Here is a 22,463-nt window from a genome sequence, read left to right on the forward strand (position 1 = left end):
GGCGGAAGTTCAGTTGCCATGGAGACGTTCATCTAGCTTTATTTACACGGACAGAGGCGGACGTCGTCACCATGGCGGACCTAGGCCGGCAGTTACAGGAGTACGTAGCGCAGAATAAGGCCGGGAGCAGCGGCGGTTCTGCGGCCTCCTCCCCCGCGGAGCGCCAGAGCTCGGAGCCGGGATGGCGGGCCTGGTTCTCTCCTCCCAGCAGCGGCCTCTCGTGGTCATGGAGTCCTATGGACCCGGATCCTTTCCTGCCCGGGATGTCCGGGACGCAGAGGCTGATGGCGGCCGGTGTGTGCGCGGGCATGGCCGCTCTGTGCTTCGGCCTGGCCGGACTCTATGTGCCGCTGTTGCTGCTCCGGGCTCGGAAGTTCGCGATGCTCTGGTCTATGGGCTCGCTGCTGGGCCTGTGTGCCGCCGGCCTCCTGCGGGGCCCCAGCCGCATGCTCCGGGAGCCCGACCCGTGGGCCTTCTTCTACCTGGCCGCCCTGGGGGGCACGCTGTACGCCGCGCTAGGCTTCCGGAGCACCCCGCTCACATTACTGGGGGCCGCCGCGCAGATCGTCACTGGCGCCGCGCTGCTGCTGGGCATGTTACCGGGCGGCGCCGCGGGGAGGCGCTACATCAGCGGGCTGTGCGGGAGTCTGATGCGGAGAGGGGTCTCCAAAGCCCTGCCCGTGTAATGACTGTGGCCCCCGCTGTGGAGCTGAAGACCAGGGACACACAAGGCCTAATGGGAGTTGTAGTATTGGAATAACTTGAGACACCGCTTGGGAAACTACTCAGAGCTCGGTCCCGTTAGTCTGAGTGATCGGGACTGTGGCCCCTGTGATGCTGAAGGCTCCTCTATGGGTTTCTGACTGTGGCCCCTGTGATGCTGAGGGCTCCTATCAGGGCCCTGGACTGTGGCCCCTCTGAAAATGAGGGCTCCTATCTGGGTTTCTAACTGTGGCCTGTGATGCTGAGGGCTCTTATCAGGGCCCTGGATTGTGGCCCCTGTGATGCTGAGGGCTCCTATCAGGGCCCTGGACTGTGGCTTCTCCCTACAGCTTTATATGGAACAATCAGACACTTGGTGCCTGGCTGTGGCCGCTGTGACTCTGCTGCTTATATTAAGCATACCATACACTATAGGGAGGCGGACACCAGACTCTTATCTCCCCTGAGAACAAAGGATCAGACCTGATGAAATCCAACATGTCTGACCCTTTTCCTCCAGCTGCTGGCAGGACACCCATGTACATGTTAGATGGTCGGCCAATCGTACTGACATCGGTGGTTGTGTTGAACATTTATTTAAGGTGTTAGGCCTCAAGGACCAATCACAGCTTTGAGAAGGGGTGACCTTTACAGGGTTAATGCTGCTCTCCTGGAGAGATGAGGGGGCCGGTGACATCCCGTCACTCACACCTGCAGGGACACATGTGACGCACTGTACGTCCCACACAGGTGTACAGCAGATGTGATGATGCTGGCCCCTATCAGAACTGGATACAGAAGTGAGGGACCAGCACTAACCCTTTATGAGCCACGTTTTCAGGTCTGTTATCAATACTGGGGGCCGTGCCAAAAGGAAAATACGCTATATGTGCAGCTGATCTAACTTATTCAGGCATTTCCAAGTATAACGGTCTGTTGAGGATATTCACATTCCCCCTTCTTATCTTTACCAGGATTCAGATATTGCAAAACTGCACCCTCTGAATCAGCCGGAAAATAGAATATGAAGGGAACCTGGCAGCCTGTTCATGCTGCCCCATCAATGTGTAGACAAGCTCACTCATTGCAGGAAGTGACCTGGCACGGGGGGAAGAGGCGCCAGGCAGCTGCCCCAACTTCTCACCTGACTGACATTTCTCCCCTATACATACTGAGAACCCTGTTAAAGAGAAGCTATCAGCAGGATTGAGCCCTATAAAGACATGGCTATAATGGCACTGCGATGGTGATTAATCTGATACCTGATGTGAAGCGATCCACTCGGTGGCTGATGAATACTCGCCTTATGACGTTTGCAGGGAATGACGTGTGCTCTGAACTGAGACGAAATCTCGATCTGCGCCGCCTCTGGCGCTATTTCATTGCGGGACGCGAGCTCACGCTGTGTATGCACACAATGATAGCAGCGGCACGGAATTTTAAAAAGGAAGCAGGTCACTGAATCAGAAGACCCTGCATCGAAGCACACAAGACATCACTTTCTGAGAACTTCATAAGGTGAGTATTCATCAGGCGCTCAGCAGATCCCTAACACGCACCAGGTATCATATTAATCAGTATCAGTGCCATTATGGCTGTGCCTTTAGTTTATAGGCCTAAATCCTGCCGACACGTTCAAACTGAGGTGGGGAGAAGCCAGAAGGGATCTGCTCAGGACACCTCCCCGTGCCCAGGCTTCTCTCTCACCAGAGGATACATGACTTTGTGAAATGAAGGAGTCTACTAGATTTCATGTTGCCCATGTCTTGGGCAGAAGGAAACCGCTAATGGTCTTTTTGAAGGGGGTTGGTCACCTTTAGCACTTTATTTTTTTTTTTAAGCAGATTCCTGGGGGACTGGGATGGGCAGATGTTGACCCCACACTGTGATGATCCTACACCATATTGGTACTGGAGAATACAAGAAGTGGTGCTGCACCTTTATTAGTAAAACATGGAAATGAGATTGGCGAGACTGGTGGACTTTCATACGCTGGTCCTGACCAACATGTTGGAGAACTGTTCAAGGAACGTCTACTTGTGATGTTGGATCTCGCTCTTAACCCACTGCCTGCCAGTATCGTCTGTTCCTAAGGACGGAGCTTGTTCTTAATACACAACTTGCAATGCACGCGCTGGCTCTGCGGCCTTTCCTGTGCAGCTCGGCCCCATGTTGAACCTCCTTTATCTTCTCTCCGTTGTAGGGAGACATATTATTATACATAGGGGATATGTTTTCTGACACGAGGGTTTCCTAGATTAACTGATTTTTCTAATTAACTGCCGTTTTATAATTCCAGAATGTTGAGATTTTCCTACAAGATGAAATAAATGTTACACCCTGGTATCTTGTGCTTTGTGCTTAAGTTTATAATGGCGTCACAGTTTTTAGGAGCGCAATTCTGATAAATCTAGGAAATCTGTAGCCGAATAAATGGAGCAATGTGTTGCAGAACTACAGCAGAAAGATTTCCGCAAGAAACGAAAGTTGCACTGCTGGGAATATGCTGGTGCCATGGCGGCACGGAGGTCTTCACACACAGATTTTCTCTGACCACAGGGTTTCCTATTCTGACGTAACTGTACAATCGGCGGATGCATGTGTATGGAGCAGGCTCATACAGCCGCATCTGACTGTCGGCAGCAACCAAGGCTTGCTTCGCTCCTGCTGTTTTAACCCTTTAGATGCCGCTGCCAGTCTGTGGCCGCAGCATTTAGGCTATGTGCACACTTTGCAGATTCCACTGCGGATTTTTCCGCAGCGGAATTGCAAAATCCGCAGTGAAAACCCATCGCGGTTTTTACTGCGTTTTCTTCTGCGGATTTTCAACTGCAGTTTTCTATTGGAGCAGCTGAAAATCCGCAGAAAAGAAGTGACATGCTGCGGAATGTAATCCGCAGCGTTTCCGCGCGGATTTTTCTGCAGCATGTGCACAGCGTTTTTTGTTTCCCATAGGTTTACATTGAAATGTAAACTCATGGGAAACTGCTGCGGATCCGCAGCAAAATCCGCAAAGTGTGAATATAGCCTTAAAGAGCTAGATTGCTGCTGAGCGCGTACACCGACTCGCACTCGCTACCCCAACACACAAGTGGTGGGAGCCAGGGAGCTGCTGAGGGCCCCCTCACTGCCATTTGGGGCCTTATATTGGAGATGATCAATTTCTAAGAAGACTAAAAAATAATAAAAACAGAAATGTTCCCATAGATAAAAACCATAAATGTTAAAATCGCCCTCTTCCCAGTTCAGAAGTAAAAGTAAACCTATTTGGTTTTGTCCATAGAAGTCCTGAGTTATTAAAGTATACAAATTTAATTTGTACATTAAATGCCAAAAAGAAAAACTTGAGCTCCAGAATTGTTCTTTTGGGTCATTGCACCTCACCCTCTTTACCCCCTAAAAAAAAGAGGAAATGCAATTAAGAAATTATCAAAACGGTACCAATAAAAATGAGCGCTTCCCCCGCATCAAACAGGTCCTCACCAGCGCCATCCGCCTGTGAAGAAGAGTCACAGATCCTGGCGACACAAAACACATTTTTGTTATTTATTTTCAGCTCCCAATTTTTAACTGAAAGCCGTGACCTGCTGGGTTGCTATGGTAACAGCCCCCTCTTCATGTCTACCATTTGTGATACATGGCGGTGAGTCTCATCAGCGTCTGGTCATTACTCAGCCAGGACGGCTAACATGGCTGCCACTGACCATGGATACTGTCCGGGATTACAACTCAGCCCCATTTATGGGATGGGAGCTGCAATACCGGACACAACACCTGGTCAGGGGTGGCGCTATTGCTGTAAGAAAGCCACCATGTTTTTCTTAGCCTCTTTCATATCATCTTGGCTGCTACTGGGGTGGAGTTTAGGTGCAGATGTCTGTGGTTGGAGTCACCTGCGCTGCTCACTGTGAGGACTCTGCGCTACATGGACACTGGGGCAGAAAATACCTCATGAGGCGATTGCTGAGGTAAATTCAGGACAGCCTATCATGTGCCTGCTTTTATCTCCATCCTGTGCTGTATGGATGAAAGACAGCTGCTGGTTGGTTGGAGTGATCTGGTCTCCGGGCGTGTCCTCCGCATCAGCCGTTGCCGGAGATCGCAGTGCAGGAGCAGGTAGACATGTCTGACACAGGCCGAGGTCTAGAGGGCCCGATACTACACAGTGCACAGCCCAGGGTGACCAGGCAGGGCGGTCAGACGGTGTCACACAGGGTAGGATTAGGTACACGGCTCAGCACACAGGATAGGATTAGGTACACGGCTCAGCAGACAGTATCACACAGGATAGAATTAGATACACGGCTCAGCAGACAGTATCACATAGGATTAGATACACGGCTGAGCAGACAGTATCACACAGGATAGAATTAGATACACCGCTCAGCAGTCAGTATCACACAGGATAGAATTAGATACACAGCTCAGCAGTCAGTATCACACAGGATAGGATTAGATACACGGCTGAGCAGACAGTATCACACAGGATAGAATTAGATACACGGCTCAGCAGACAGTATCACACAGGATAGGATTAGATACATGGCTCAGCAGTCAGTATCACACAGGATAGGATTAGATACACGGCTCAGCAGACAGTATCACACAGGATAGGATTAGATACATGGCTCAGCAGACAGCATCACAGGATTGGATACACATCTCAGCAGACAGTATCACACAGGATAAGATTGGATACACATCTCAGCAGACAGTATCACACAGGATAGGAATTAGATACACAGCACAGCAGACAGTATCACACAGGATAAGATTGGATACACATCTCAGCAGACAGTATCACAGGATAGGATTAGATACACGGCACAGCACACAGTATCATACAGGATAGGATTAGGTACATGGCTCAGCACACAGTATCACACAGGATAAGATTAGATACACGGCTCAGCAGACAGCATCACATAGGATTGGATACACATCTCAGCAGACAGTATCACAGGATAGGATTAGATACACGGCACAGCACACAGTATCATACAGGATAGGATTAGGTACATGGCTCAGCACACAGTATACAGGATAGGATTAGGTACATGGCTCAGCAGACAGTATCACACAGGATAGGATTAGGTACACATCTCAGCAGACAGTATCACACAGGATAGGATTAGATACACGGCTCAGCACACAGTATCATACAGGATAGGATTAGATACACGGCTCAGCAGACAGTATCACACAGGATAGGATTAGATACATGGCTCAGCAGACAGTATCACACAGGATAAGATTGGATACACATCTAAGCAGACAGTATCACAGGATAGGATTAGGTACACGGCTCAGCAGACAGTATCACACAGGATAGGAATTAGATACACAGCTCAGCAGACAGTATCACACAGGATAAGATTGGATACACATCTCAGCACACAGTATCACACAGGAGAGGATTAGATACACGGCTCAGCAGACAATATCACACAGGATAGGATTAGATACATGGCTCAGCAGTCAGTATCACACAGGATAGGATTAGATACACATCTCAGCAGACAGCATCACACAGGATAGGATTAGATACATGGCTCAGTAGATCGTATCAAACAGGATACATCTTGTATTTTTAATAATAATTTTATTGCTATAGCGCCAACATCTTCAGCAGCACTTTACAATAATCGGGGTCATCACACACAATATCAGACATTACAGAGTAACACATAGCTCACCAGTTACAGAAGGAGTGAGGACCTGGAGACAGATGAGGAAGAGGAGCAGAGTCTGAGGAAAGTTTAGAAAGAGGGAACAGGTAGTGTTAGATTAGTGAGGTGATAGGCCTGTCCAAAGAGATGTGTTTTTACAGCACGCTTAAAAATGCGGGCTCTAGGTATAAGTTGGATCATCCGGGGTAGTGCATTGCAGAACACTGGGGCAGCAAGGGTGAAGTCTTAGAGACCGAGGTGCGAGGTTTGGATTATGGAGGTTGTTAGTCTTAGATCAGTTGCAAACCAGAGAGCACGGTACGATCATAGACTGAGGTGAGGGAGGAGAAGTAGGGCCGTGCGGAACTGTGGAGCACTTTGTGGATGAGAGATGTTTGTATTGTATTCTGTAGGGGATGGGTAACCAGTGTAATGACTGGCACAGGGTGGAGGCATTGGTGTAGCAGCTGGATATAAATATGACCCTGGCTGCCGCATTCAGGACAGAGTCGAAAGGAGAAAGTTTGGTTAGAAGGAGACTGATCAGTAGAGAGTTGCAGTAATCCAGACGAGAATGAATAAGAGCGACAGTAACATTGAAAACTTGATAAATTGTTGGATTCTGGAGATGGTTTTAAGATGCAGGTGACATGAGTGAGTGACTGGAAGTAGGGAATAAAGGAGAGTTATGTGTCACATATGACCCCAAGACAGCGAGCTTGATGCTGGAGAGTTATGGTAAGACCAAACAAGGCAACTACAATATTGGGCATAGGTAAGTTAGTGGCGGGAGGAAACACAAGGAGTTCAGTTTTTGACAGATTCAGGTTTAGAGGGACGACATGATGTTAGAGACAGCGGACAGACAATCCCTGGTATCTTGTAGTAATGCATGGACATTAGTGATCAGTGAATATACTCGTTACTCGAGATTTCTCGAGCACGCTCGGGGATCCTCCGAGTATTTTTTAGTTCTCGGAGATTTAGTTTTTCTTGCCGCAGCTGAATGAATCTCGAGTAACGAGTATATTCGCTCATCACTATTGGAGATGTCAGTAGACGATGTGTATAATTGGGTGTCATCGGCAGATGGTCGTGAAGACTGAATCTGTTGAGCTGTGTATTCCTGAGCTGTTCTGTTTCTCATGTAGTGACATGGAAACGCTGTTGAGCCAGACTGCAGACATGTTGGGAGAAGGTATGTACAGTATACACTGGATCTGTAGGAGGTGAGGAGCCCTTGTATATCACCTTCTTATTACACCACAGGACGGATGGACCCAAAGATGGACGAAGTCCTGAAGAAGATCACCATGGTCCAGAAAGGTAACAAGGATGATGGAGATGTCGCCCCTTCAGGGAAATGTAGTATTACAGGGCGTCCATTCTCCATGCTATTGTATTATAGTCACTAATAACAGCATTTCCAATGTGTAGTAGAGGTTGTTGTTTAGGTGATTCTCATATATCTGTAAAGTGGTCATGAAGGTGGAGTATCACATTAACATTAATTACATTACAGCAGATGACTTCTATCCATTGCCAGCTGATATGAGCTGGGACCCTTATTCTGACATTGAAATAATAATAATAATCTTTATTTTTATATAGCGCTAACATATTCTGCAGCGCTTTACATTTTGTACACATTTTCATCACTGTCCCCGATGGGGCTCACAATCTAAATTCCCTATCAGTATGTCTTTGGAATGTGGGAGGAAACCAGAGTACCCAGAGGAAACCCACACAAACACGGAGAGAACATACAAACTCTTTGCAGATGTTGTCCTTGGTGGGGTTTGAACCCAGGACTCCAGCGCTGCAAGGCTGCAGTGCTAACCACTGCGCCACCGTGCTGCCCACGAAATCACTTTTGTAAGATTTGGTTTGGACTTGTACGAACGTTTCCCTACAATTGAGTAATTCTCAATCTGTCACATCCTGAAATGTAAGACGGCATTAAAAACTGGCAGCTGATGGCGGCTCTATACCTGTGCAGATCGGGAACAAAGCGAGGCCGAGAAGCAGGAATTAGACAAGGAGATAGAAGCAGAAGAGCGGGAACTACAGAAACGTGAGCAGCTATCATTCACTGCGCTAGTCCTGTCCAGTGTATATGGCGATGTGCAATATACGGTCGTGTTTATGTTTCAGTACATGCAGAAAAAATGGCCCTGAAAGAAACACTCGTGAAAAAGCAAGGTGAGCAGGAGGTTACAAAACATTAGACTGCACTTCTAATGCAGATGTAAAGCAACAAATGTTCAGAAAAGAAACACTATGTGCGAATTATGGAATTATGTGGGCACCCTGTTAGGGTATTATCAAGCACTCAATAGTGTGATATCATTTGGGTAAATTATGGTCATAAAGTTAGGGATGCTATAGGTTGTTATTATTTGTGCACTCTTAGGTAGGAAAATTGGCCACCATATACAGTAGGTGTATAATATTTTGCCACTGTATGGTTGTATAATTGGCCATGCTGTAGGAAGATATTTTTGGGGTACCGATGGATGATATTACTTGGTACACTATGGTAGTATAATTGGGCACACTATAAGTTGATATTACTTGGTACACTATGGTAGTATAATTGGGCACATGACAGGATGATATTATGTGGTACACTATAGTAGCATAATTGGGCACACTATAGGATGATATTATTTGGTACACTATAGTAGCATAATTGGGCACACTATAGGATGATATTACTTGGTACACTATGGTGGTATAATTGGGCACTCTAGGATATTACTTGGTACACTATAGTAGCATAATTGGGCACTCTATAGGATGATATTACTTGGTACACTATGGTAGCATAATTGGACACTCTATAGGATGATATTACTTGGTACACTATGGTAGTATAATTGGGCACACTATAGGTTGGTATTATTTTGGCACGGTATGGTGGTATACTTGGGCACTCTATAGGTTGGATTATTTGGGCATGGTATTGTGGTATATAGTATGACTAGCTATTGAACCCGTTCTACGCCCGGGTGGCGAGCATTTATATTGGTATATGGTCTCCATCATGTGCTGCTGCCATCCTGCGCCCGTTCTGTCATGCGCTGCTGCCATCCTGCGCCAGTTCTGTCATGTGCTGCTGCCATCCTGCGCCCGTTCTGTCATGTGCTGCTCCCATCCTGCGCCCCCGTTCTGTCATGCGCTGCTGCCATCCTGCGCCCGTTCTGTCATGTGCTGCTCCCATCCTGCGCCCGTTATGTCATGCGCTGCTGCCATCCTGCGCCCGTTCTGTCATGCGCTGCTGCCATCCTGCGCCCGTTCTGTCATGTGCTGCTGCCATCCTGCGCCCGTTCTGTCATGCGCTGCTGCCATCCTGCGCCCGTTCTGTCATGCGCTGCTGCCATCCTGCGCCCGTTCTGTCATGCGCTGCTGCCATCCTGCGCCCGTTCTGTCATGTGCTGCTCCCATCCTGCGCCCGTTCTGTCATGTGCTGCTCCCATCCTGCGCCCCCGTTCTGTCATGCGCTGCTGCCATCCTGCGCCCGTTCTGTCATGTGCTGCTGCCATCCTGCGCCCGTTCTGTCATGCGCTGCTGCCATCCTGCGCCCGTTCTGTCATGTGCTGCTCCCATCCTGCGCCCCCGTTCTGTCATGCGCTGCTGCCATCCTGCGCCCGTTCTGTCATGTGCTGCTGCCATCCTGCGCCCGTTCTGTCATGTGCTGCTCCCATCCTGCGCCCGTTCTGTCATGTGCTGCTGCCATCCTGCGCCCGTTCTGTCATGCGCTGCTGCCATCCTGCGCCCGTTCTGTCATGTGCTGCTGCCATCCTGCGCCCGTTCTGTCATGTGCTGCTCCCATCCTGCGCCACTATTGTATTATATGCCCCCGTATGCTGCTGCCATATAAAAAAAAAAAAATACCATACTCACCTATCGTCCGGCTCCACTGCAGGTGTGTCTTCAAGAAAATGGCACCGGAAAGCGCGGACTGCGCAGGCGCCGATTCCGGCACCAGGAGGAGAAAGAGAATGGCGGCGGAAATGCCGTAAGTAACAAATGGCTGTGGCATGAAGTGCCACAGCCTCATGGCACAGCAATTTGTTACTTACGCCAGTTCCGGCGCCATTGTCTTGCTTTTCCTGGTGCCGGAATCGGCGCCTGCGCAGTACGCGCTTTCCGGCGCCATTTTATTGAAGACACTGCAGTGTGTCTTCAATAAAATGGCGCCGGAAAGCGCGTACTGCGCAGGCGCCGATTCCGGCACCAGGAGGAGAAAGAGAATGGCGGCGGAAATGCCGTGAGTAACAAATGGCTGTGGCATGAAGTGCCACAGCCTCATGGCACAGCAATTTGTTACTAACGCCAGTTCCGGCGCCATTGTCTTGCTTTTCCTGGTGCCGGAATCGGCGCCTGCGCAGTACGCGCTTTCCGGCGCCATTTTATTGAAGACACTGCAGTGTGTCTTCAATAAAATGGCGCCGGAAAGCGCGTACTGCGCAGGCGCCGAGTGTCTTCAATAAAATGGCGCCGGAAAGCGCGTACTGCGCAGGCGCCGATTCCGGCACCAGGAGGAGAAAGACAATGGCGCCGGAACTGGCGTAAGTAAAAACTTTCTGTGCCGGGCGCACATACGGCGCCCCCGTGCTCCCGACCCCCTGCTCTCGGCGGCATCTCCCCGTACTCCCGACCCCCTGCTCTCGGCGGCATCTCCCCGTGCTCTCGACCCCCTGCTCTCGGCGGCATCTATAATGTAACGCTGGGAGCGTCGCGCCTGCGCAGTCTATTAAGGCTTCGGACAGAGTGACGCTCCCAGCGTTATATTATAGATATTAGTTGGTACACTATGGTGATATAAATCGGTACACTATAGGTTGGTATTATTTGGGCATGGTAACCCTGCATGTAACCCCTTTTCTCATGTACAGCACCGTGGAATTAATGGTGCTAAATATGATAGTATAATAGGGCACACTATAGGTTGGTATTATTTGGGCACAGTATGATGGTATAATTGGGCACTCTACACTGGTATTATTTGGGTACTATATGGCGATAAGGCTGACCTTCACACTACTTTTCTTGGGGCTTCTACAAATATTATTTAGTCTTAGCTTACATTATGATCCTTTATCTCATAAAATGTAACAAAATGTCTGTATTTTCTGTTAGAAACCATCCAACTTCTAAAGCTAAAACGTGACAATCAGTTAAAGAAAGAAAAGAAGTAAGTGGACGCCATGTTAGTGTGCTCAGCAATACCTTCCAATTCACTGACAGGAAGCAGAGTGAACACTGATTATACAGTTAGGGCCAGAAATATTTGGACAGTGACACAAGTTTTGTTATTTTAGCTGTTTACAAAAACATGTTCAGAAATACAATTATATATATAATATGGGCTGAAAGTGCACACTCCCAGCTGCAATATGATAGTTTCCACATCCAAATCGGAGAAAGGGTTTAGGAATCATAGCTCTGTAATGCATAGCGTCCTCTTTTTCAAGGGACCAAAAGTAATTGGACAATGGACTCTAAGGGCTGCAATTAACTCTGAAGGCGTCTCCCTCGTTAACCTGTAATCAATGAAGTAGTTAAAAGGTCAGGGATGGATTCCAGGTGTGTGGTTTTGCATTTGGAAGCTGTTGCTGTGAGCAGACAACATGCGGTCAAAGGAACTCTCAATTGAGGTGAAGCAGAACATCCTGAGGCTGAAAAAAAAGAAAAAATCCATCAGAGAGATAGCAGACATGCTTGGAGTAGCAAAATCAACAGTTGGGTACATTCTGAGAAAAAAGGAATTGACTGGTGAGCTTGGGAACTCAAAAAGGCCTGGGCGTCCACGGATGACAACAGTGGTGGATGATCGCCGCATACTTAATTTGGTGAAGAAGAACCCGTTCACAACATCAACTGAAGTCCAGAACACTCTCAGTGAAGTAGGTGTATCTGTCTCTAAGTCAACAGTAAAGAGAAGACTCCATGACAGTAAATACAAAGGGTTCACATCTAGATGCAAACCATTCATCAATAACAAAAATAGACAGGCCAGAGTTAAATTTGCAGAAAAACACCTCAAGAAGCCAGCTCAGTTCTGGAAAAGTATTCTATGGACAGATGAGACAAAGATCAACCTGTACCAGAATGATGGGAAGAAAAAAGTTTGGAGAAGAAAGGGAACGGCACATGATCCAAGGCACACCACATCCTCTGTAAAACATGGTGGAGGCAACGTGATGGCATGGGCATGCATGGCTTTCAATGGCACTGGGTCACTTGTGTTTATTGATGACATAAGAGCACACAAGAGTAGCCGGATGAATTCTGAAGTGTACCGGGATATACTTTCAGCCCAGATTCAGCCAAATGCTGCAAAGTTGATTGGACGGCGCTTCATAGTACAGATGGACAATGACCCCAAGCATACAGCCAAAGCTACCCAGGAGTTCGAGTGCCAAAAAGTGGAACATTCTGCAATGGCCAAGTCAATCTCCAGATCTAAACCCAATTGAGCATGCATTTCACTTGCTCAAATCCAGACTTAAGACGGAAAGACCCACAAACAAGCAAGACCTGAAGGCTGCGGCTGTAAAGGCCTGGCAAAGCATTAAGAAGGAGGAAACCCAGCGTTTGGTGATGTCCATGGGTTCCAGACTTAAGGCAGTGATTGCCTCCAAAGGATTTGCAACAAAATATTGAAAATAAAAATATTTTGTTTGGGTTATGTTTATTTGTCCAATTACTTTTGACCTCCTAAAATGTGGAGTGTTTGTAAAGAAATGTGTACAATTCCTACATTTTCTATCAGATATTTTTGTTCAACCCTTCAAATTAAACGTTACAATCTGCACTTGAATTCTGTTGTAGAGGTTTCATTTCAAATCCAATGTGGTGGCATGCAGAGCCCAACTCGCGAAAATTGTGTCACTGTCCAAATATTTCTGGCCCTAACTGTATGATTGATCGTGTGATACATAGGAAGGATTGAACAGACCCTTTTAGATTTCTAACTTGTTCTGCAAAGTTGAACCTAAATTTTAAATACTTAAATTGCAATCTCCCACCTCTCTCGTGCACTCACAGGGTCCCGAGAAGCTGAGATATGAGGGGCTGTTTGTTGGGATTCTTATATTTGCCTGTGACACAGAAGTAGCATTGTGATCACAGGGGGACTTATTGACACAAAATATCAGACCTACAGTATAATACATAATGAAAGCAATCCAGCACACCTTACATTACCAGGAATATCACCATCTGGGATTATACCGGTCATGGATATGGACCACCTCCTGCAGAGAGAAGACTGAGTATGTGTCAGCACTGAAGGACTTGAGGGGGGTTACAAAAACGATACCCCATAGTTTAAACCTGGGCTAAAATATAGCACCTGTAGTGACATAAAGACTGAACTACTACTCACGGTGCTGGCACTAAACAATCCACTCCCCAGTAGAGAAGAACAGGCCTGAAGTGTGCCAGCTCCATCATCTTACTATTTGCCTTACATTGGTGCAGAATGCAAGAGCAAGCAGAGGAGAGCAAAAAGAGGATTGATGATCTGACCACCAAAATTAAAGAAGAGAAACAAAAGCAGAGAAAACAGAGGTGAGGGAATAAAGTGCTGGATTCAGCCGATGAATCACCATAGTTTTAGGATTCACATTTATACTGCTTTCCACATGGACCTCAGATCTGCATGTAAAAAAATCTTAGTATTGACTAGTCTGGCCAAATTCATGGACCAAACTGGTGCATGTAAATAGTAGGCAGCTCCTGCACCCATTCACTATGTGGACAGCCACAAGGAACTGCACACGGATGTGATCAGGCCACAAAGTTCCGCGCACTTCTGAACTTAGCCTTCTAATGATTCTTTTTCTATACTGATATAGGATTGAATTTCAGGAGCAAATGGAAGATCTAATGAAACAGCACAAGGCGCTGGCAAAGTTTTATGTAAGTAGATGACGGGGCCAAGGGAATCATGTGGCTAAAACTATGGTGCCACATTCTAATGTTATATTACAGGTCCGATAGTTTCCGAATGAAGTCCAGTATATATACATTTGCATAGTGAAATAGTGTATCGCTATATAATAATAATAATCTCTTTATTTATATAACGCCAACATATTCCACAGTGCTTTACAGTTTTTGCACACATTATCATCATAGTAGTCATAGCCATGAGAAGTCATTGTGTCTCCACACATTGGTATTCTGGATCTTAGAGAGGGATTTGTTTCTAAATATTGGCTCTTCCTACAGTCACCGATGACATACACCACCTTGTGAATCCACGACCTGCCCATTCACTGAATTATATGCGTTGTTTGTAGGATGCAAAAAGACTCGGAGCAGAGACCGATGAAATGAAACAGCAGAAAAATCAGCTTCTGCTAGAAGGTAAGAGATCGCCGACTTACCAGGGAAAAATAGAGCCCCTTATCTCAACCGGCCTCACTTCTGTACTGCTGGATATATAAGCTTTCATTTGTTATCATAGAAAAGGAGAAGTCAGCCGAGCTCAAGAAACTCGAAGAAACTGAGGTCAAACTGAGAGAGGAAGGTGTCCTGACTGCAGAAAATCTCTTCCTGCGCAGCGAGCCAGCGACGTGCGCAGTGTGAGACATGTAGCGCACCCTCAGGGGACTTCTTGCTCTAAATAACTCTATACAGTATATAAGTGTGTATTAGAGTTAGAGACAATCCGGGAGAATCAAATCTAATGTTTTGCATATTTAAAAGGACTCTGTCACCTGAATTTGGAGGGAACAATTTTCAGCCATAGGGGCGGGGTTTTCGGGTGTTTGATTCACCCTTTCCTTACCCGCTGGCTGCATGCTGGTTGCAATATTGGATTGAAGTTCATTCTCTGTCCTCCATAGTACACGGCCAGCGGGTAAGGAAAGGGTGAATCAAACACCCGAAAACCCTGCCTCTATGGCTGAAAATTGTTCCCTCCAAATTCAGATGACAGAGTCCCTTTAAATTATGGCAGAGGCCATAGCAGTGTCACTGCACATGGTGGGTTCCTAGAACTCTGAAAGCCTAAAAGAATGGCATAACTTAGCGAGCTTGTAATATCCAGCACTGTCTCTTCTTGCATCTCTTATGGCCTTACAGAAAGCTATTTGAAGAGGAAAACAACCGTGCCAAGGTCATGATAGAAGAGGAAACTGGCCGACAAACAGAAGTACTGAACAAATATAACAGGTCAGTATGAAACTCACAGAATGAGGCGATAACACATTTTTTCCAAGACAAATCTGCAAAAACAAATGTGTTATATCCTCATTGTCTCTCCTGAGCTGTTAGGTCATATTCGCACCCCCATGATTAAAAGTTGTTGAATACAGTACATCTATATTGCTATTCGACAGTCTCTTTGTGTAAATGGACTTTAATTTGTCACCAGATTATCACCAGAGGACTAGTTAACATGCTTTTAGGTAGTCTACCCATGACCCCACTGCTGATTGTCAGCTTTCTTCCTAAGCATAGAGTACACAGAACGCTGTCAATCAGTGCTATGGGCAGGGTTATACAGAGCTCAGCAGCAGGGAAAGCTGTTTTTAATCAAAACTGCAAGAAGCAGTGCAGTAAGGTAAGTGATATATTGCTGGAATCAAGGTCTCTGCCGCTACATCATGCTGCTCTTAAATGGTGTGGAAAATACCTGGAGACAGATTTCCTTTAATGCCAAATACATCTGTTAATCTTTTTTTTGCTCCAGTCACATCCAGAGCTGCATTCACAAGTTAGGGGAAGCTAATTGCAGACAGTCCATCTAATGTATTCAGTATATAATATACAGGTGCTTCTCACAAAATTAGAATATCATCAAAAACTTAATTTTTTTCAGTTCTTCAGTACAAAAAGTGAAACTCATATATTATATAGAGTTATTACAAACAGGGTGATCTATTTCAGGTGTTTATTTCTGTTAATGTTGATGATTATGGCTTACAGCCAATGAAAACCCAAAAGTCATTATCTCAGTAAATTAGAATACTGTATACCACCAGCTTGAAAAATGACTTTAACCCCTCTGTGACCTTAGACGTACTATCCCGTCGAGGTGCCCTGGGCTTATCTGACCCTGGACGGGATAGTACGTCATAGCGATCGGCAGCGCTCATGGGGGGAGCGCCGCCGATCGCGGCCGGGTGTCAGCTGCTTATCGCAGCTGACATCCGGCACTATGTGCCAGGAGCGGTCACGGACCGCCCCCGGCACATTAACCCCTGGCACACCGCGATCAAACATGATCGCGATGTGCCGGCGGTGCAGGGAAGCACCGCGCAGGGAGGGGGCTCCCTGCAGGCTTCCCTGAGCCCCCCGCAGCAACGCGGTCTTACCTCCCTCCCTGCCTGCTCGAGCCCGGATCCAAGATGGCCGCGGATCCGGGTCCTGCAGGGAGGGAGGTGGCTTCACAGAGCCTGCTCAGAGCAGGCACTGTGAAGCAGCCTGCACTGCTCTCAGATCGGTGATCTGACAGAGTGCTGTGCAAACTGTTAGATCGCCGATCTGTGATGTCCCCCCCTGGGACAAAGTAAAAAAGTTAAAAAAAATATTCCAAAATGATGAAAAAAAAAAATATATTATTCCCATAAATACATTTCTTCAGCTAAATAAAAAAAAAACCCAATAAAAGTACACATATTTAGTATCGCCGCGTCCGTAACGACCCGACCTATAAAACTGGCCCATTAGTTAACCCCTTCAGTAAACACCGTAAGAAAAAAAAAAAAAAAAAACGAGGCAAAAAACAACGCTTTATTATCATACCACCGAACAAAAAGTGGAATAACACGCGATCAAAAGGACAGATATAAATAACCATGGTACCGCTGAATACGTCATATTGTCCCGCAAAAAACGAGCCGCCATACAGCATCATCAGCAAAAAAATAAAAAAGTTATAGTCCTGAGAATAAAGCGATGCAAAAATAATTATTTTTTCTGTAAAATAGTTTTTATCGTATAAAAGCGCCAAACCATAAAAAAATGATATAAATGAGGTATCGCTGTAATCGTACTGACCCGAAGAATAAAACTGATTTATCAATTTTACCAAACGCGGAACGGTATAAACGCCTCCCCCAATAGAAATTCATGAATAGCTGGTTTTTGTTCATTCTTCCTCACAAAAATCGAAATAAAAAGCGATCAAAAAATGTCACGTGCCCGAAAATGTTTTCAATAAAAACGTCAACTCATCCCGCAAAAAACAAGACCTCACATGACTCTGTGAACCAAAATATGGAAAAATTATAGCTCTCAAAATGTGGTAATGCAAAAAATATTTTTTGCAATAAAAAGCGTCTTTCAGTGTGTGACGGCTGCCAATCATAAAAATCCGCTAAAAAACTCGCTATAAAAGTAAATCAAACCCCCCTTCATCACCCCCTTAGTTAGGGAAAAATAAAAAAAAATGTATTTATTTCCATTTTCCCATTAGGGCTAGGGTTAGGGCCAGGGTTAGGATTAGGGCTAGGGTTAGGGCTAGGGTTAGGGTTAGGGCTAGGGTTAGGGTTAGAGTTAGGGCTAGGATTAGGGTTAGGGCTAGGGTTAGGGCTAGGGTTGGGGCTACAGTTAGGGTTAGGGCTAGGGTTAGGGCTAGAGTTAGGGCTAGGATTAGGGCTAGGGTTAGGGCTAGGGTTAGGGTTAGGGTTGGGGCTACAGTTAGGGTTGGGGCTAAAGTTAGGGTTAGGGTTTAGATTACATTTACAGTTGGGAATAGGGTTGGGATTAGGGTTAGGGGTGTGTCAGGGTTAGAGGTGTGGTTAGGGTTACCGTTGGAATTAGGGTTAGGGGTGTGTTTGGATTAGGGTTTCAGTTATAATTGGGGGGTTTCCACTGTTTCGGCACATCAGGGGCTCTCCAAACACGACATGGCGTCCGATCTCAATTCCAGCCAATTCTGCGTTGAAAAAGTAAAACAGTGCTCCTTCCCTTCCGAGCTCTCCTGTGTGCCCAAACGGGTTTACCCTCACATATGGGGTATCAGCGTACTCAGGACAAATTGGACAACAACTTTTGTGGACCAATTTCTCCTGTTACCCTTGGGAAAATACAAAACTGGGGGCTAAAAAATAATTTTTGTGGGAAAACAAAAAGATTTTTTATTTTCACGGCTCTGCGTTATAAACTGTAGTGAAACACTTGGGGGTTCAAAGTTCTCACAACACATCTAGATAAGTTCATTGAGGGGTCTAGTTTCCAATATGGGGTCACTTGTGGGGGGTTTCTACTGTTTAGGTACATTAGGGGCTCTGCAAACGCAATGTGACGCCAGCAGACCAATCCATCTAAGTCTGCATTCCAAATGATGCTCCTTCCCTTCCGAGCCCTCCCATGCGCCCAAACGGTGGTTCCCCCCCACATATCGGGTATCAGCGTACTCAGGACAAATTGGACAACAACATTTAGGGTCCAATTTCTCCTGCTAACCTTGGAAAAATACAAAACTGGGGGCTAAAATATAATTTTTGTGGAAAAAAAAATATTTTTTATTTGCACGGCTCTGCGTTATAAACTGTAGTGAAATACTTGGGGGTTCAAAGCTCTCACAACACATCAAGATGAGTTCCTTAGGGGGTCTACTTTCCAAAATGGTGTCACTTGTGGGGGGTTTCTACTGTTTAGGTACATTAGGGGCTCTGCAAACGCAATGTGACGCCTGCAGACCATTCCATCTAAGTCTGCATTCCAAATGGCGCTCCTTCCCTTCCGAGCCCTCCCATGCGCCCAAACGGTGGTTCCCCCCCCCACATATGGGGTATCAGCGTACTCAGGAAAAATTGGACAACAACTTTTGGGGTCCAATTTCTCCTGTTACCCTAGGGAAAATACAAAACTGGGGGCTAAAAAATAATTTTTGTGGGAAAAAAATTTTGTTTTATTTTTACGGCTCTGCATTATAAACTTCTGTGAAGCCCTTGGTGGGTCAAAGTGCTCACCACACATCCAGATAAGTTCCTTAGGGGGTCTACTTTCCAACATGGTGTCACTTGTGGGGGGTTTCAATGTTTAGGCACATCAGTGGCTCTCCAAACGCAACATGGCGTCCCATCTCAATTCCTGTCAATTTTGCATTGAAAAGTCAAACGGCGCTCCTTCCCTTCCGAGCTCTCCCATGCGCCCAAACAGTGGTTTACTGCCACATATGGGGTATCAGCATACTCAGGACAACTTGGACAACAACTTTTGAGGTCCAATTTCTTCTCTTACCCTTGGAAAAATAAAAAATTGGGGGCAAAAATATAATTTTTGTGAAAAAATATGATTTTTTATTTTTACGGTTCTGCATTATAAACTTCTGTGAAGCACTTGGTGGGTCAAAGTGCTCACCACACCTCTAGATAAGTTCCTTAGGGGGTCTACTTTCCAAAATGGTGTCACTTGTGGGGGGCACATCAGTGGCTCTCCAAACGCAACATGGCGTCCCATCTCAATTCCTGTCAATTTTGCATTGAAAAGTCAAACGGCGCTCCTTCCCTTCCGAGCTCTCCCATGCACCCAAACAGTGGTTTACTGCCACATATGGGGTATCAGCGTACTTTTGGGGTCCATTTTCTCCTGTTACCCTTGGTAAAATAAAACAAATTGGAGCTGAAGTAAATTTTTTGTGTAAAAAAAGTTAAATGTTCATTTTTATTTAAACATTCCAAAAATTCCTATTAAACACCTGAAGGGTTAATAAACTTCTTGAATATGGTTTTGAGCACCTTGAGGGGTGCAGTTTTTAGAATGGTATCACACTTGGGTATTTTCTATCATATAGACCCCTCAAAATGACTTCAAATGAGATGTGGTCCCTAAAAAAAAATGGTGTTGTAAAAATGAGAAATTGCTGGTCAACTTTTAACTCTTATAACTCCATAACAAAAAAAAAATTTGGTTCCAAAATTATGCTGATGTAAAGGAGACATGTGGGAAATGTTACTTATTAAGTATTTTGTGTGACATATCTCTGTGATTTAATTGCATAAAAATTCAAAGTTTGAAAATTGCGAAATTTTCAAAATTTTCGCCAAATTTCCGTTTTTTTCACAAATAAACGCAGGTACTATCAAAGAAATTTTACCACTATCATGAAGTACAATATGTCACGAGAAAACAATGTCAGAATCACCAGGATCCGTTGAAGCGTTCCAGAGTTATAACCTCATAAAGGGACAGTGGTCAGAATTGTAAAAATTGGCCTGGTCATTGACGTGCAAACCACCCTTGGGGGTAAAGGGGTTAAAATCCGAAATGTTGGCCTACTGAAATGTATATTCAGTAAATGCACTCAATACTTGGTCGGGGCTCTTTTTGCATCAATTACTGCATCAACGTGGCGTGGCATGGAGGCGATCAGCCTGTGGCACTGCTGAGGTGTTATGGAAGCCCAGGTTGCTTTGATAGCAGCCTTCACCTCGTCTGCATTGTTGGGTCTGGTGTCTCATCTTCCTCTTGACAATACTCCATAGATTCTCTATGGGGTTAAGGTCAGGCGAGTTTGCTGCCAATCAAGCACAGTAATACTGTTGTTTGTAAACCAGATATTGGTACTTTTGGCAGTGTGGACAGGTGCCAAGTCCTGCTGGAGAATTACATTTCCATCTCCAAACAGCTTGTCAGCAGAGGGAAGCATGAAGTGCTCTAAAATTTCCTGGTAAACGGCTGCGCTGACTTTGGTTCTGATAAAACACAGTGGACCTACACCAGCAGATGACATGGCTCCCAAACCATCACTGATTGTGGAAACTTCACACTAGACCTCAAGCAGCTTGGATTGTGGCCTCTCCACTCTTCCTCCAGACTCTGGGACCTTGATTTCCAAATGAAATTTCAAAATTTACTTTCATCTGACAACACCTTGGACCACTGAGCAACAGTCCAGTTCTTTTTCTCCTTGGCTCAGGTAAGACGCTTCTGGCGTTGTCTATTGGTCATGAGTGGCTTGACACAAGGAATGTGACACTTGTAGACCATTGAGTGGTGGATCTTGAAGCAATGACTCCAGCAGCAGTCCACTCCTTGTGAATCTCCCCTAAATTTTTGAATGGCCTTTTCTTTACAATCCTTTCAAGGCTGCGGTTATCCCAGTGCTTGTGCACTTTTTTCTACCACACTTTTTCCTTCCACTCAACTTCCCATTAATATGCTTGGATACAGCACTCTGTGACCAACCAGCTTCTTTAGCAATGACCTTTAGTAGCTTACCCTCCTTGTGGATTGTGTCAGTGACTGCGTTCTGGACATCTGTCAAGTCAGCAGTCTTCCCCATGATTGTGGAGCTACTGAAACAGACTACAGGACCTTTTTTAAACGCTTAAAAAGCCTTTGCGGGTGTTTTTTGTTAATTATTCTAATTTACTGAGATAATGTCTTTTGGGTTTTCATTGGCTGTAAGCCATAATCATCAACATTAACGGAAATAGACACTTGAAATAGATCACTCTGTGTGTAATGACTCTATATAATATGAGTTTCACTTTTTGTATTGAAGAACTGAAATAAACTTTTTGATGATATTTTAATTTTGTGAGAAGCATCTGTATGAGAAAAAAAATGAAGTTTCTCTTTGCTTGTCTTAATCTTGTCCTGTCTGTTTTGGGGAGACAGGCTGAAATCATGGCTGGAAGATGCAGAGAGGAAGCTGCCTAAGGTGTCGCAGGCCCTGGCGGAGAAGCCCCAACCCGAGCTCAGCCATTCGGCCCCCCAGCCCAGCAGTATCCTGTTCTCATTTACCAGATAGGCTCCAGAGCACAACACGCAGGTCTCCTCTTCTTCCCAGGGGTTATTTCTGCTTTGCATAGTAATTATTCTGTAGTCTGTCCAAAGTATTATTAAATAAAGTTTTCTCCATTGTATTAATTGCCTGTATTTATTACAATCTGTGCTCACAGAGCAGTGAAATTAGTCAGATGCCAAAAGAGATACCAGGCTGTCACCTGTTTTTTTTTTTTTACCAATCGATGCCACACTTGGATCTGGTTTTTCGCACAATAATGAGGCTTTGCCACGTCCCCATCTGAAGTTGACAGTAGATCAGATGAAGCAGCCAGGGGGGATAAATAAGGGAATTTTGCTTAGTTGTCACAATTCAGGTGTACAGGGAAG

General features: G+C 45.7%; 2 protein-coding genes across 2 annotated transcripts; both read left to right on the forward strand.

The window, feature by feature from the left end:
* The first annotated feature begins 21 nt into the window (after positions 1–21).
* Positions 22–3,048, forward strand: SFT2D3 (SFT2 domain containing 3). The gene has a single exon (XM_069747899.1). It carries the CDS (start codon positions 72–74, stop codon positions 684–686), a length of 615 nt encoding a protein of 204 aa, XP_069604000.1. The 5' UTR covers positions 22–71; the 3' UTR covers positions 687–3,048.
* A 1,756-nt stretch (positions 3,049–4,804) lies between these two features.
* On the forward strand, positions 4,805–22,277 carry LOC138667274 (synaptonemal complex central element protein 1-like). The gene is made up of 12 exons (XM_069755528.1): positions 4,805–4,818; positions 7,523–7,569; positions 7,641–7,697; positions 8,371–8,445; positions 8,526–8,573; positions 11,517–11,571; positions 13,863–13,952; positions 14,240–14,303; positions 14,687–14,753; positions 14,854–14,971; positions 15,474–15,563; positions 21,966–22,277. The coding sequence occupies exons 2-12, from the start codon at positions 7,527–7,529 to the stop codon at positions 22,096–22,098; spliced, it is 840 nt and encodes a 279-aa protein (XP_069611629.1). The 5' UTR covers positions 4,805–4,818; positions 7,523–7,526; the 3' UTR covers positions 22,099–22,277.
* The last annotated feature ends 186 nt before the right edge of the window (positions 22,278–22,463 follow it).

The sequence above is a fragment of the Ranitomeya imitator genome, chromosome 2 (assembly GCF_032444005.1).
Source record: "Ranitomeya imitator isolate aRanImi1 chromosome 2, aRanImi1.pri, whole genome shotgun sequence".
NCBI lineage: Eukaryota > Metazoa > Chordata > Amphibia > Anura > Dendrobatidae > Ranitomeya > Ranitomeya imitator.

Bases quoted from the DNA above. Each gene is read 5' to 3' on its own strand.
- SFT2D3 (XM_069747899.1), top strand. From the start codon at position 72: ATGGCGGACCTAGGCCGGCAGTTACAGGAGTACGTAGCGCAGAATAAG.
- LOC138667274 (XM_069755528.1), top strand. From the start codon at position 7,527: ATGGAAACGCTGTTGAGCCAGACTGCAGACATGTTGGGAGAAG. The intron at 7,698-8,370 runs GTAACAAGGATG...ATACCTGTGCAG, and splicing joins GATCACCATGGTCCAGAAAG to ATCGGGAACAAAGCGAGGCC. The intron at 8,446-8,525 runs GTGAGCAGCTAT...TTTATGTTTCAG, and splicing joins AGAGCGGGAACTACAGAAAC to TACATGCAGAAAAAATGGCC.